Below are 16,065 nucleotides of genomic sequence, written 5' to 3' on the forward strand. Positions count from 1 at the left end.
AGCAGCGAAAAAAATTATGCCCCAGACGCCGCTGAATTTTAAATGAGCCTTTATGGGCTTCATTTCAGCGTGTAAATTATCTCATTTGTCAGCAATTGCGCTGTGTGCGTGAGCCCCTCTGCCTGTGTGTGTGTAGTCCTAAGACTCTACAGGACTATATATGGCTTTATAGTTCCGCCCCGCACTGTACTGTCCCCCCTGTACTCAGCCATTTGTAAAATGATTCAATGATGTCTCCTGGCATTTAATGAGATAAGCACTCGCTTGCCCCGATAAGATTGCGTGGCCTGGAATGTCGACGAAAGACAAAACGGGTCCCATATCGTATTTAAATATAGATGTCGTTCATCATACGAGGGGGTTGATTCATTAAATCCGAGCCTCTGCTTAAATTACAGTCCAACCGAGGCAGCCACTTTTCTTAGGGGGGATTAACCTTGCCGGATTCTTCTTCATTCGCAGGGAAGTTTCACAATTACCAAACGGCTCATTTCAGAAAAAAAGTTCCCTTATAAACCACTTAGGTGTGACAGACAGCCATCTTAAGATCTTTCCTGTAAACCAAAAGTACCTTGTAAACTGACAAGTGCAGACGGCTTTTGTGCAGCTTACAAGCTACTTTTGACTTAAATCGCTCAATGTGTTACTGCTCATTTGGATTTCTGGTTTTTCCAAACTATAGGTACTCAGTTGGTGATGGTGTTCTTAAATAATTGGGATTGTTGTTTTAAAATGTATATAATTATTAGATTCTCCTTAAAGAGATACTTTCAAGAGCATTTTAGATCCAAGTTAACATTTAAAAGTTTTAATGCTTAAAAGTATTAATAGATATTTAAAATCGCTATTATCTTAACACGATTATAATGAGGCAGCTACTTTTCCTTAGTATTTCTGATACCCCTAAATTTATAATACATTTAATAAATAAATTTAGTGTATTAAATTCTTAACTTAATTAAGAACTAACTAGGTTCCATCTGTACATTTGTATATTTAAATTGATGCTTATTGAAAACCGCTTTTATCGTATTATGGTGGTTTTTATAGTGGATTTCAAAGTGGTTATTTCCATAAGTTCGGGGATTACTACATATTAACGAAAAACCGCAACAAAATACTCTCGCTGGCCACGATAATCTTGTTATGATAATTGAAACAATCAAATGCAAATGAATTCTTGTTTGACTTTTGGCCCAGAGTGCAGACTGTCCGGATCTGATTACCGACTATCTAAAAGTCAAAACTTTTCGGTTGGCAAGTGGACGAGTGGGACCGAAACAGCCGACCCGCTGATTGCATGTCGCCTTGGGAAAGCTGAAAATCGTGTTTCCGTTTTCGTTCGGCCAAAAGCGACTTTAATGGCAGCTCAAGTGGCGAGCGAGAGGAACTTTTTTGTTGGTTATAGTTTGTTTTTCCTTTCCTTTTTTTTTTTGGTATTTTTGGATGGAAAAAATTGGAGAGCTTTGGCTGAAAGAAAAGAGGTGTTCAAAAGGATGAGGACACTGCCTTTCTGCATTGATGATGCTGCAGGTTTTCCTCGTATTCGCAATCGATGATGTGAGTTCCCGAATTTTATGGGACAGCCTTCGCACACAAACACACACACTACCATATATCCATATATGGTAAATTTATATCCGCTTGAACCGAGATGGAGAAAGAGGTGGAGGAGGGGGGTTGGTGAAAGACCCAGAGAACCAGAGAGCCAGAGTTACGGACATGTCGGTCCGGAGACCCAGACCCACCTTTTGACAAGGGCATAATTAAAGCATAACAGCAACAAAAACCAGAGTGGGCGGGGGCATAGGATCCGGATCCGCCCCATCCCCCCCCCCCCCTGCCCCTTCGTCCGCGGCGAAAACCCACGAACTACGGGGTGAAAACAGGTTGTTACTTCCTTGCAAACAAGGTTCCGTTACCGTTATGTATACGGCCACATCTACATCTGCATATATATGCATGTCGGCGAGTGTACTTGTGTTGGAGCACAGTTTCGGAAAAAATAATAGCGCTGCAAATGAACATTTTATTATCACACCAGCGGTGCGCGCACTTAAGGGTTTTCGGGCAGGGTAATATAGACATAAATAATTAATTATGTTTCCTTATGAACGATAATATTCCGAGGCCCACACTGCATAGAAACAGGGCAACTAAATTTAAGGGACAGCTAAATCTATTTATTGCCCCTTGTTCGAAAACATGACAAATCAATTAGGAAAGTTATAGAGTTGTTAGAAAAAATATTATTATTCAAAATATAAATATTTGAACATTTTTAAGGATAGATACACTTATATATATCGTTTTTATTGGCTAACAAAACAAATTAATTTAAAAGTTAACGATATTTAAACAATAATATAATAATAATAAAACACAATATATTATATAACAATATAGAATAAGGTTTTTAACTCATAGTAGAGTAAAACTTTAAGATATAAGAAGATTATATTATGAACTTATAAAGAACAGTACATATCAAACTTGTGCTATAACCATTTCTCAGAAGAAGAGACTTAAGGCAAACTTTCAGTTATAGAATCGCTTATATGAGTATCTCTTGGCTTGATAGCCACTTCAACTGGTTTCGACTTTGAATTAGGAAAGTTTCCGCCATTGGAAGTTCGACTGTATTTAAGAGCAATTTCTCGATTGCTATTTGGCTGACCGCACCTGTGGTCGCAGATGTACATCCTATATATGTTTGTTGCTGTGAGCTTGGCTTGGCGTATAAAAGAAAGCACGTTATTGCCAATTTAACTTACATTGTGCATGTGTCTTTAAACAAAGATTTATGTACCCACTTGCATGCGAGACTCGAGGAGCTCCAGACCCGCGATTCTTGTGTAGCATACATTTGAGGGCGAGTTTTGGGTAGGTTGGTCTGGGTTCTGTTGGGTTCTGTTGGGGATCGTAGTGCTGGGGTCAGGTGTACGGGCAATAACTCGCTATAGATGGGTACGTGTGGGGTGCCCACTTAAATCAGCATAATGATATGCACTTATTGTTGTGGCAAATTTGCTGCGGAAGTACTGCGAAAACCGCACAGGATGGGCCCAAGAAATGGAGGAAGCGCCAGGACCGGAGGTTTCTAATCCTGGGAATCCTGCGAGTCCTGACAATCCCGACGGGGTGAGCTCACCTTGCCCCTCGACCGCATGTCGATGTCGATTTCTTCATTTGCCTAATACGAGTCGACGCCATCATTAATCTAAAATATGGCTCACACACACGCACCCACACCCACGCACCCACACGCACACACTCACGCATGGCGTGCATGTAATTATGCTGGAAACAGTGGCGTGGAAAAGGGGGGAGGGCCTAGGAATGCTGGGCAGAAGGATGGGAATGGGGCTGGGGGTTCCCCACCACAGAGACACACATTTGCGTAAGCCTTGTTAATCGTGACAAAAGCTTATTGCGGGTTATTTGGACTACTTGTTTCGCATCCGGCGTTGGCACAACGAAAATCAACATTGCCACATGTAAATACATATTCGCATATACGTATATATATATTCCCAGTGCATATGTCTGCGCACAGAGAAACAAAAAGCGGGTATTTCGTATATGGAAAGCGGTTACACGCAGTCAGGATTTGATTTCATGTTCGCATGATTAAGGATTTTATGTCAGGCCGGCAGAATGTTTGAAATAAAGGGCTTATGAATTTGTAAAGCGGTCTGAAGCATAATGCTCATTACGGAAATTTGGCTTTATGTCAGGATCTGGCAAGCACAAAATATGGTTGACAGCCAGATAATATTACGTAAGTATATTACTTCCGTTTCCTATTATAAATTATGTGGTAAGTAAGATGAGTATGGCTAATTGTAAAGGTATTAAAAACAAAATTGATTGAGTGCAGGAAAATTATATTTTTATTTATATATGTGGGATCAGTATGTTTTTATTAAAAATTGAGCACTCGAATTAAGAAAAATGTACCATAATATAAGAATATTATCATAACATTTTTTTTTAAGAACCAGAAACAATATTCATTGAGTGCAGGAACATTATATTTTTATTTATACATGTGGTATCAGTTTATTTTTATTAAAAATTGAGCACTCGAATTAAGAAAAGTGTACTATAGTATAAGAATATTATCATAACATTTTTTTTTAAGAACCATCTTACATTTTCCAATTTAAAGATTATTTTATAAAGGAAAGGTTCTGTGGGATTAATGATATAATATTTTTATATATAAAAACCTGAGCTATAATATATGGTAATTTTAAATTTTGTCTGATAAATATTTATGTTTTCCTAACACATCTAAGAACCAAATTTTAAAATTTGTTCAACTTCAACAACCTTTTTCTGGCAGTGCAGAGTTATGTGTGCGTATTGGCCTGTCGTTTGGGCCTGTCATCTAAGAGGGGAGCCTGCCAAGGAGCGGGAAAGGAGCTCGCGTCACTTGCACACATAATAAACATTTTAAACATTATTCTCGTGTTAAGCAGCTTCTTGGATTGGTGCTGCCGTTGTTGCCATGGCGCTGCTGCTGTTTCTGCTCCTGTTTCTGCTGCTGCTGCTGCTGCTGCTTTCTGCTGCCGTTCGTTTTCGGTGAAATTTACGGGTTTCAACGAATAATGGTGCATGTGGGAAATGAACGTTTTGTGTTCGCTTTCGCCTGTCATCATACAGCCACGCAGCAGAATCCGCTCGCACAAACACTGGCACATTCCGAAACACTCGCCACTTTATCAGCATTTTACTTTAGCCGTTATTACCAGAGATCCACTCACAGTACATTAGCACACCCACCCAGACAAAACGCACAACCACCCCATCCCACCCCTTAGAAATTCTAACAAGCAAACGCCATCACTACATTCGAGTCCTCACGCATGTATGTAAGTCTCTGCGAGGTTGCGACTCTCCAAGGAAATTAAAAAACAACTAAAACAAATTAACAATATAATGACAAAAGTCTTATGTGAACTGGGGCCAAGGAGGGGATGGGAATGGCGGGAGAAAGCAGCTGAAGTAGGCCTAAGTGGAAGCGAAGTAATGGAAAAGCACGGCGAGAAATATTATATCATATTTTCATTATCATAGCTTCATGAAATATTTTTAACAGAAATATGGGATTAAAAAATAAGATGACAAGGAATCGAATTCTTTATCTTTTTTTATAAGGCACTTAATGTAAGATTTTATTTTTAGTAACTTAAAGTAATAATACATCGAATTTAAAACTCGTTTGTGAGTGTGTCACACAAATCAATAGAGTTTTAAATGTCATTTAAGGTGCCTAAATATATGCAGTCAGTAAAGGAAAGTCTGTCTGAATGTATGAAGGAATATAAATAGGTTTTTCTTAATTTTAGACACCCTAATGACATTTAAAGTGATTTCAAAACCCCAGAGATTCGCCTATGGTGTTTATGTTTAGTATCAAAATTTCGCATGACATATTCCGTTTTTCTGTAGTTCTTGACATGTCAACTAATTGATTTAAACACTTTGAGTTGGCGCTGCTCCCTAGGCCAAGTTCTAAATAAATTATGAAATATTCCTAAGAATATTTTTGCGGTGCAGGCAAAACTCAAGACCCTGGGATTCGGGCTCGCAGCTAAATGGCAAATCAAGCATTTGCACAAAATTGAATTACCTACGCAGGCAGCCGCGTTTGCAGGCCCATTACCAGTAGTCGAAACACCACATTCCCCCCGGAATCGAAACCACCACCCAATGGGTGGTACGCCCACGTTAAGTATACGCCATGGATTCGGGGCAATTGGCACTTTTGCAATGGCAACCGGGAATGGCAACAGCAATGCTTTTAATGATGATCGATTTGGGTAAACAATGAAATTTCCGCATTCAAATTTTATTGCTGGCAATCAGCGAGGCTTCCTGCTCACAAACGCAACGCACACAGGCGTCTGTCCATATGCCGGATGGGATATGGGATTTGGGATATTTATAAACGATGCGCTTTAATATTAATCTATGGCGCAACGCCTATTTGCTGTTTGTTGGCTAAATTCGCAGTGAAATTGAATGATGCATGTCGTCGTTGAAATTAGCATATAACATGTACATTATCGCATTGTTGGCGCAACAACAGGCTGAGCAAACAAGTCAAGTGTTTGTGGTTAATGAAATGTTTATAACAGTTTGGGGTTGAATTAAATTTAAATTTAGCCAGTGGGACCAGGCTGGCTGTTTAATACCAGACGGGAAAAGGCGCTATCAGGTATTTTCAGCTCATGGTCTTACTAACGAAGGTAAACAAACCGTGGAGTTGCCAGATCGGCCAGTGGCCACTCTCCTTCGTATTTACTAACAAAATTACCTGTTCTCAGCCGTTCTAGCAAATCAATTAATTTAGGCCTTAAATGACAGTGCAATAAAACAAGTGAGCAATAGCAATAGTCACCGATCGATAAACGGAGCTCGGCTGCCAAGAAGAACGGCGAACAGCTGGCGCAGACGGAGACACATTCCAATGCACTTTCTCCCGAAGAAAACCCGTCGAGCGGCTTATTTGACATCCATTTCGATATCAATACAGAGAAATAGAGAGAAATAGCGAGAAATAGAGGCCACAGCACCTGTGTAGCTCTGTAGCGACAGCAAGAACAACAAAAAACAAGTCGATTGCCATCGTCTTGGCAATTTTATTGGGCTTTATAGCCCGCAGTCAGTCACATACCGCCCGTTCTCGAGTTCGCCACGATTCTTTAAGCGTTTTCAGTTTGCAGAGCACTCCCAAGAATTCGTAATTTGCATATATAGAACCGGAGATATATGCAGAGATTCCGACTGAGCGTAGCATGTTCAACGAACTGAGTCAGCCGCCTTGAAATTCTGCGCAAAAAAGTGAGTACTACCAGTTGTGAACCGAATTTCTAATCATCATCATTTAGCAAAACAGGCTAGGATGGCTACGATTGTGGAGAAAGTCCGTCGCGTCTTGGACGCCAAAGATCTAGGCGACATCACAACGGAACTGTGTGACTTTTCGCTAAAAGAACAGAATGCCACCGCCGAGGCCCAAGGAGTACAGCCCTCATCAGCCTCCGATTTTGTGCCCATTCTTGGCCAAACAGTCACCTACATTGTGGCCTGTGTGCTGATCAACGAGCACGACGAGCTGCTCATGATCGAGGAGGCCAAACAGAGCTGTGCAGGTGAGGAGGGTATTCCAAGAACCAAATACCACATACCCAAAACCACACCTCTAGAACCCGCTAACGTTGCACTCTATTGACCAGGCAAGTGGTACTTACCCGCAGGCCGCATGGAGCGGGGCGAATCCATCACTGAGGCAGCCGCCAGGGAAGTTTTCGAGGAGACCGGTCTGAATGCGGAGCTGACCACTTTACTTGCCGTAGAGGCGGCTGGTGGCTCTTGGTTCCGCTTCGTGCTCACTGGACGCATCACGGGCGGCCGACTTAAAACGCCAGCGGACGCAGATGCCGAGTCTATCCAGGCGAGATGGGTGCGTAACCCCAAGGAGGTGCCTCTTCGGGCCAACGATATACTCAACATTATTGACATTGGTCGAGCCTACCACCAGGGACAGAAGGTTGCGGCTAACCCTTCTCCCTGGCACGGCAACATACTGCCCACACGCTATTCGCACAAGCGGAACTATCTTCGAGTTCTGGCCGTGGCTAGGAAGCGGGCTCATAACTCTCTGAACATTCTGGTAAGCGAGAAGAATGCCCACCACTTCCCCACGGTTGAACTGCATCCGAATCGAAGCTTGCATTCTACACTGCGCAAGTTTATGATTGAGATTTTTGGCGCGGAATTGCCACAGCATAGACCTCATGGTTTACTTAGTGTTGAACACTCGCCTTCGGAGCAGGAGAACAAAGATGGTATATGCCTGAATCTGCTGGTGGCTTTCCGACCGCCTCTGGAGGAAATCTCCCTAATCGGCAAGTGCATTTGGCAGGAGCTGGGAGCACCACTCGATGAGATGTTGGGACGCATTGTCAGCAGCAAGAACGCCTCTATTCCGCTTAACGTTGTGCGTTAAATGCCTTATAGTTTAAAACTAGAGTAATCTGTCCTAATCTATGGTGCAAGCAATCTATCCGTTATTAGTTGCTATTAAAGATAACCCCAACAGATGTCTGCCAGATATCCGACTGTTATGCAATCATGTTTCTATTCTACGGTGCTAAAATTTGATTGCGTAGGTTAGTCTCAAGCTAACATACGTTAATCATCATTAAATGTCTAGAAGATATCCCTACTACTGAACAAACCCGCTTCCGTTTCTTGGTGAAAGATCTAATCTAAAGAATTACTTGTTTGTCCTAGCCTAATATATCTTTAGCGAGTTACAAAGAAAACTTTACTATTATATAGTACCAATTAAAATATTCATTTTTTATACGAACATATGTTGTTCTTAGTCCATTAACTGAGTGGATTTTCAGATAGTTTTATGAACATGACGTAGACGTTATCTAAAATGATAATCCTGTTTGCTATAAAAAAACAAACTCATTCTACGTTGGAAACCAATGTCTTAACATAGCCTTGTACTTAAAAGACACATATTTAAACAGATATTTCAGATTTAATGCAATATTTAAAACAAGCTGTATAATTTCTATAGCTATATACCCGCAATGGATATACATGTGTATAAAATGCTTTCTTGGAATATGTCACGGAACTAGAAACTATTGCAACAGCCGACTAGGTCAATGGATATAGAGAAAGAAATGCACGATTGGGCTTTGGGGAGAGGGGAAACTAAGTAACTAAGTCGCAAGACCGCCCGCTGCGGTTACACCCACACCTTGTTGAACAGATCCATGAAGGAGTCGTAGATCATGAAGGTGATGGCCACATCCAGGCACACGCGTCCCAATCGAGGCACAGTTCCCTTGTAGAAGGCGGCGGGTCCCTCGTTCTTCAGGATCTGCAGCGCACAATGGGCCGTGTTCTTGTATTTGGAGGCCTCCAGGCCCTGCATCCTCGTCTTGACCACATCCAGCGGTGTGTTACCGAACACAGAGGCTGCTCCGGCAATGGCTCCAAACGCTCCCACTACCAACTTGGGCACAGGCTTGTTGTGATCCTCGCCCTTGTACAAATCCTTCAGTGACTCCAGTACGAAGAAGCGGATCGCCTGGTTGGATCCCTGCTTCAGAATGGTGGCCGTAAGGCCTTTGTAAACACCAGAGACGCCCTCCGCCTTGATGATCTGGCCCACTCCGTGAGCGAAACCCTTGAACTTGGGATTGGCGCTACGCTGGTCATTGATGAACTTCACCTTGATGGTCTCCATGGGGGTAACTGCAAGGATGGCCTCGCAGACGCCGGCGCCCAAACCGCAGAGCAACTTTCCGGAGTTGCTCAGCTGTCCTCGGGAGTCCACGGCGTTCGACTTAAGGAATTCGAAGGCGCCGAACCTGGAAATACAAAGCATTAGATATTAAGGTAAGTAAGGTAAGAATAGGTACTGGATTTTTTGTTTACTACTAAACTTAAAGGTGATAAGATAATGAGAAATGTATTTCCCAAATAGTGCAGCCATTTTTAGAGATATCATTTTAAAGAAAGTACAAAAAAAAATTGGTTGTAACTAGTTCTACTTGATTTTGGAGAATTTAAACAAATGTTAATGGGAATTTACCTTGCCGCTGACTTGGGAATGCTGCCGTAGACAAGGACACTGAGACCGCGGTAAAGACCCAGGAATCCTCGCTGCTGTACCGTCTTCTTGACGCAGTCGAAGATGCCGTTGTACTTCTTGCCGGCTCCCTTCTCGTCCAGCTGCAGCTGTGTCTTCACATACTCGGTGGGATAGGTGATGCAGATCTCGATGCCGCCAGTAATACCACCGGCGACAATACCCTTGAGACCCACCTGTCCACCGGCTGGGGCCGCAGCACCGGTCTCCGACATCCAAGGACGTCGGCGGTACGGACTGACCAGAGCCGAGATGCCCGAACGATCCATGCTGACTGGGCTGGTGGGAAATTAGCTGGGGAAAGAAACAGATTTATTGTACTAGGTGGAAAAGTTGTTCTCGCTTTCCCCTGGACTCCTGCTGATTTCTGTTCAATTGAGAGTTATTTATATACCTTTGTTGCTGGCGGTTCAACAAAAATAGACTAATATTGCGTGGGTGCGGCGGTTTCAAAATATACACTGAGATTTAAGTTAGTACGGAACAGTAGAAGATACTTTCCATGGTCATATATATAGCTTTTGTTTTGATGTTTTTATATTATATAAGTTATATTTATCGAACTGAAAATAGTTTTTTTATGGAAAATTTGCATATTATGTCCTCATAGTATCGAATTGAATCGGTGAACAAAACTTGATGTCTAAATTGCAATTACAATCGTGAATCGCGCCTCTGTACCAATATTGACCTTAATTTCCGTATGAAATGTTTGTCCAAGTGCAATTCTGCCTTAGTTATGCAATTGTCTGGGGAATGGGATACACATTAAAAAGGCAGATGTTTTGATATTCCATAAATTTCACTTTAGCGGTAATAATCAGTGGTATCATCATTGGTAGTTTCCATTAGTGTAATCAATAGCTCTCTCTCTTCCCTCTACAAATATTCATTTATCGCCCGAAAATTTAACCTTGAGGACAAGGTTCAAAACAAACTGGGAACGAAGAGTCGACAAACCAACACAAACACTAGCCAAATGCTAGCAAATCTCAATAGTGATTGCTTAAGATCTGGTGATATGGTCAATGTCTGGTGGTTTGAGTGGGAACGGTACTATATCAGCAGGCTCGTTGGATTCGCTCTTTGCACTTGACAAATTATACTGTTTCAGAGCGATTACATAACTTTCGCATGACCATAAATAACAATCGCAAATTTAAGTTCATAATTATTCATATTATGCCGTTGTTTAAGCCACTTTCAGTATCGGTCTGGAAATCTGGATAAACATAAACAATGCCTACTGATAAGTCGGCACTGGAAAGTGCCTAACGACTTCCACGCACACACAAGCGGTTGATTAAACCCACTCCCACACACACACTAACTCACAAAACCCACTTTTCTTGCAAACGTTGCACTTAATTTTTGCTTGCGAAGCACACTTTTGAATTTTATTCTCTTACTACTCACATTAGAATGCAAAAAACCGAAATAATTAAATTTTTGGAATGCCCAGCAGCAGAAAAGAGAAGGCGACAGAGAGCTCGGCGATCGTGGACAGCGGTTGAATCTCAACTGATCGGCGCTACGAAAAAAATTCCATTTTCCAATCGACGAGCTAAAGCGTATACTACAGTGCTCCCCATAAATCGAGTACAGTGATCCCCCTGATAAGTAAACTACGGGTAATGTGGGACACTCTTGGGGAAAGTCAATCAATTTTAAAATCTGATAACCTTTCAATATTTTCGATTAAGACCATTTGCTGATACAGGAAAAAAATTCCCTAGAGCGGTGCACTCAGCATTTATCAGTTTAGAATTACGAGAGAGCACTGTAGTTCCAATAGTCGGCGTTTTGTAAACAACGGTCTCTCCATGGAGCGGGATCCACTCTCCCCTCGCTCAACAATACACTCGGAAAAAAATTTTATATTTTCTAGAACCGATGGTGCATTAAAAACTATGTTAGATATTGCCTATATTCAATTCGGCAAATAGGAACTAGTGTATGATTTTCTAAGGATAAATAGTCTATAAATTTGGATTATTCCATGTAGATCACTTAAAAAACTAATAGATCCAAGTAAATACATTTTTTTTCTGTGCAGAGAGTGGGGCAGAGCGAGCCCCAAAGTAACGGCTATGGCGTGATACTGCTTATTGGAACGGCACGGGAGATCTCTCTCTAGTCGGAAACCCGTTTGGCCAGCAACAACAAACTGGACAAAGCTTTCGGACTGGAAAGCTCCACCAAGAACAATAACAAGAACCTTTGACTTTGTATTTTTGAATCCGAGAACGCCACAAAGTAGACCAACTTTTTTCCACAGCGATTACACAATGAGTTCACACACACAACGCGCTTAGTTTACACACACCCACGCGACGGTTATATCCAGGTTATCAGTCCATTTTAGTGCTACAATAATCATATTGATAATGGTGCCTTAGTTTTTTATTTATAACGCCTAATTGGCCAACTCCAAAATGTTTAATATTTACCGACTGACGCAACTGGGAATCATGTGGATAGGATACACGTATTTCTAACGCTGCCGGCAAACCGTGAATGTTAACCAAAAACCCGGCGGAAAGTGTGGCCGTGTTGCTAACTCTCCGGTGATAAGAACTGCGCCTGCGCCAGCCCCCCGAATCCCAAAGATGCCACCCACACTTGTGGGACACAAAAGCCTCAACAGTGCAGTATTTCATTCTCAATTAGCCAGAGGCTGAATTCGCGAATGAAACGCAGCGGAAACGCGTGGGAGGAACTTCCTAAAAGTAAGGTTTAAACATCCATTCAGACCTATACCATTCCATACTCACAGTAGAACTTCTATAAATGATACGAAAGGTAAAGAACACACTGGCTTTGAGCCAATGTTATTATACTTGTACTCTTTATCGATGTAGTTTATGTATTATAACCCTACATACATATGTTAGCAAAATTTATTTAAACTAGCAAACAAAAATATTACTATGATCACTCCGAACTCTATTGCTACCTTACTACCTTACTTTTCATGAAGATAATAAGATTACTCGATTTGTATACTCACAAGTGACCAATCAGGGGAATTATTTGGATTACTAAGAATTTTCATGTATTAAAATAAACATTAACATAATTTTGATTGGTGCGGCTAAGCACCTAGTACGTGCATAAAACCTTAGCCACCCCCTTTGTGATCGTGAATGACAAACTCAAAATGATGAGTAAAACAAAGTCCAGAAATTTTAAAGCACTTCAGTGTTGTAGTTTATTCAAATGCATTTGGAAATTGGTCCCCCGAGAATGAGGGGTAATCTCAATCTCACCTACACCGAATGCGGGTGTACGGGTGCGATTATAAATTAACATTATGCTGAGCGTGCAGTTCCTTTTGGTTTAGTTTAGTTCACTGTTAGTCAATAACAATAGTGGCTATCTGAGTTAGTTGCAATGCATGTAGTCGTTTGGTTATAGTTATAGATCAGTCGTGGACAGCTGCCGATCTCTTAGACGGCCTTGTAGACGCGCACGCACTTCACGGCTCCGATGGTGAGGGTCTGTGGGGTAGGGAGTGGATAAGTTAGGAGAGGGTTGTGATGATATAAACAATAGATTGTTCTTACGGTGATCAGCTCGTCGTCGTTGAACTCGCGGACGATGGTGGTGGGCTTGTCGCCCTTCTGCTCCTGCGTCAGCTTGTTGCCATCCAGGGTGATGATGCTCTTGACTTTGCGTCCGTCCAGGGTCTCCTCGTCGAACTCATCGCCCAGCTTGAAGCTGATGGCCGACGTCTTGAAGGTGGAGGTGGTGGTCAGGGTGTAGGTATCACCCTCCAAGGTCACCTCCACAGTGGGGCTCAGGCTGTTGCCCATCTTGCGCGTCACCAGACCAACGCCTGCAAGTGGAAGAATGAAAAAAAAAAAAAGTTCAGAAATCAGAAAAACTAATGGGATGGGAAAGTAAAGAAATCAAAAATCGGAACGAAAGATGAATTATGAGCAGACTGCACATAATTGAATTAGCCCAACAAAGTTGGGGACCCCAAAGCGGTCACAATGCAAATCATATCATATTTAATTAAAAATAATAAAGCCGAGTCATGAAGTTCCCTGCAGACTCAGTCGGAACGTCAAAAGTCGTGCTCAAGGTTAACGAACAATGCGGGTCGTCGTCTCCTCCTCAGCCTCCGGGGCTTATCAATTGGCAAGCCCCTCTATATATAGATCGAGCGAGACACCACCTTATCTCAGCGCTGCATCCCATATATGTATATATATGTGAACATGTCATTTACAAAGTATTTGCTACATTTGCGGTTATCTTTGAAAATTGTGCTTTGTTACTAATTTATGTTCTATAAAATAATTCAAGTGGGTCCAGTCACTCCAATTTTAAAATCGTAAAATTTTCAAGTGCTGATAGTTACAAAGAATAATAAGGGTAATAAAGTAATCAAAAGATTAGGTGATTTCATCATTAAAAGATTGCCATTTAAAATAACCATTCAATCGTGTTAAAATAATTACTAGCATTTGATTCTTGATACTATAGTATTCATAATTTCTGATATTTATACATACTTATGTACTTTGTATTTTGTTTGATACATGTGTGATACATTATGGAAAGGAAAGCAAAAACAAAACATGAATCACTACTTGTGTTCTAAATACAGAAACACATTTCAGAGAAAAAGCACGTAGGACTTTCTTATTCGATCTGACCTTTATTACATCGAATCTGGAACAATGTGCAGCCATCAAACCATCAAGGGGTCCAATCAATTATGTTCAATTATGTATGGACCAGATATACTCCACCACAGGCTTGTACTTTTGTCAAGTCACATCGAGTCAAGTGTCAACTGACGTCGCGCGATAAGTTTCCAAGTTCCCACTCATGGGAACCCAGCAACTGTACCAGAGATCGATTTATATGCATCGTATATGACAGGAGAACCTTGAATAGATTAGACCGGGCTGCAATTGCGAACTGTGGTCTATGATAGGGCTGCCTGCCCAAAGTGCAAAATCCGTAATCGCGCCTAATTATCGTGCCCAATGGCACATATAGGCATATAGTTTATCGCATTTATATACGACAGCTGATAACTGCTGCGAGGCCCCAACGACAGGTTCAATTGGATTTGTTTGGGTTTGAAAATTGAGAAGTACGTGGCTCTGGGACCAAGTCTAGCATTAAAATCGAAACCGCAAAGTATAGGGTAAAAGTTCTGGTGAACTGGGGGTCTTGTAAATGAATCCGGGCCTCAAAGCGGCGCGCCATCTCCGATTTCTAAATGTATCCCATCGCCCTGACGCGTCCTTCAAGTGGCGTCTAGACAGGAACAGAAACTATTGTTCGATCTTATGGTGTAACACCCATTTTATTAGAAATACTTTGACCACCACTTTTTAGTATAGTCTACTAGCTAGGCCAAAGATCGCAGCTATAAAGCTTGTAGTCCGGTACAAAGTTCAGTAAGAAACTTTCCCCCAAAATCTAGTACACAAATATTATACGACACCTGTCGCAAAAGCTAAAGTCATAATGATGATGGTCGGGTCCCATGGAAAACAGACAGAGCTGACTCAAAAAGGGGAGCAAAGTTCAGACCCCACACTTAATTATTTTTTGGGTTTATGGCTCTAGCAGATAAGCTTTAACGGAGTTTAGGCCTTTTGCACTCTGATTCGCAACTGTAAATTTGGAAAAGGAGGTGAGGAGGAGCACGTTATTTTTTTGCAGCTTGTGCATCTCTTTTTATCTGCTCCTGCTCTTTACATATTGATTTTTATCTCACACACATAAAGAGATTTAAACAGGGGCGGATTTGCAGTCGAATTTAGAGGGGTACTTTTAAAGTGCAGGGAATTTAAACAATGGAAATCATTCATAATTTGCTGTTTCTTATTCAGCACTTCTTCATTCAAAGCTGGGAAACTACCATCCCCCTGACGACCCCTGAGTTTTTTGCACACTAGTGCGAAAAAGCCGGCCGGTCGATTTCGGTGGCGTGTTTTTGGCTTTTTCTCTCCCTCCTCTCTTTTAGGCACTTTTTTTTTGGATTTCTAATCTATTTTTACCGCATTGCGGATTGGTGTTTTGGTTCTGGACACTTACCCAACTCCTTCATGTACTCATCGAAGTTCTCGGACTTGTCCAGCTTGTACTTCTTGCCAACGAAAGACATTTTTGGGGATTGGATTTAATCTGGTGATTTAAACAAGATGTTCACTACTTGAAAGTTTTCGAAGCGAATAAAAAGCTTCGCCTCGCGCCGGCTCTTTTATACTCTCGCGTCGCGGTGCGGCATTGCCAGATGCAAAGTATATTTCGCTCGCTCTCTTTCGCTCGGTGTTGCGCGGCTTTTGAATTTCTTTTGGTTTGTTTGTTTGTTTCTTTGGATGCTTGTCTTGCGAGAATAAGCG

At 41.7% G+C, this 16,065-nt stretch overlaps 3 protein-coding genes across 3 annotated transcripts; 1 reads left to right on the forward strand and 2 right to left on the reverse strand.

The window, feature by feature from the left end:
- The first annotated feature begins 6,278 nt into the window (after window positions 1-6,278).
- LOC108010631 (8-oxo-dGDP phosphatase NUDT18) lies at window positions 6,279-8,379 on the forward strand. The gene is made up of 3 exons (XM_065866012.2): window positions 6,279-6,852; window positions 6,900-7,163; window positions 7,248-8,379. Exons 2-3 carry the CDS (start codon window positions 6,914-6,916, stop codon window positions 8,018-8,020), a joined length of 1,023 nt encoding a protein of 340 aa, XP_065722084.2. The 5' UTR covers window positions 6,279-6,852; window positions 6,900-6,913; the 3' UTR covers window positions 8,021-8,379.
- Window positions 8,380-8,549: 170 nt separating this feature from the next.
- Window positions 8,550-11,262, reverse strand: sea (mitochondrial citrate transporter scheggia). The gene is made up of 3 exons (XM_036818832.3): window positions 11,108-11,262; window positions 9,635-9,985; window positions 8,550-9,410 (listed from the first exon to the last, which is right to left on the reverse strand). The coding sequence occupies exons 2-3, from the start codon at window positions 9,958-9,960 to the stop codon at window positions 8,783-8,785; spliced, it is 954 nt and encodes a 317-aa protein (XP_036674727.3). The 5' UTR covers window positions 9,961-9,985; window positions 11,108-11,262; the 3' UTR covers window positions 8,550-8,782.
- Window positions 11,263-12,877: 1,615 nt separating this feature from the next.
- fabp (fatty acid binding protein) lies at window positions 12,878-15,976 on the reverse strand. The gene is made up of 3 exons (XM_017075526.4): window positions 15,758-15,976; window positions 13,258-13,529; window positions 12,878-13,191 (listed from the first exon to the last, which is right to left on the reverse strand). Exons 1-3 carry the CDS (start codon window positions 15,825-15,827, stop codon window positions 13,141-13,143), a joined length of 393 nt encoding a protein of 130 aa, XP_016931015.1. The 5' UTR covers window positions 15,828-15,976; the 3' UTR covers window positions 12,878-13,140.
- Window positions 15,977-16,065: the final 89 nt, after the last annotated feature.

The sequence above is a fragment of the Drosophila suzukii genome, chromosome 3 (assembly GCF_043229965.1).
Source record: "Drosophila suzukii chromosome 3, CBGP_Dsuzu_IsoJpt1.0, whole genome shotgun sequence".
NCBI lineage: Eukaryota > Metazoa > Arthropoda > Insecta > Diptera > Drosophilidae > Drosophila > Drosophila suzukii.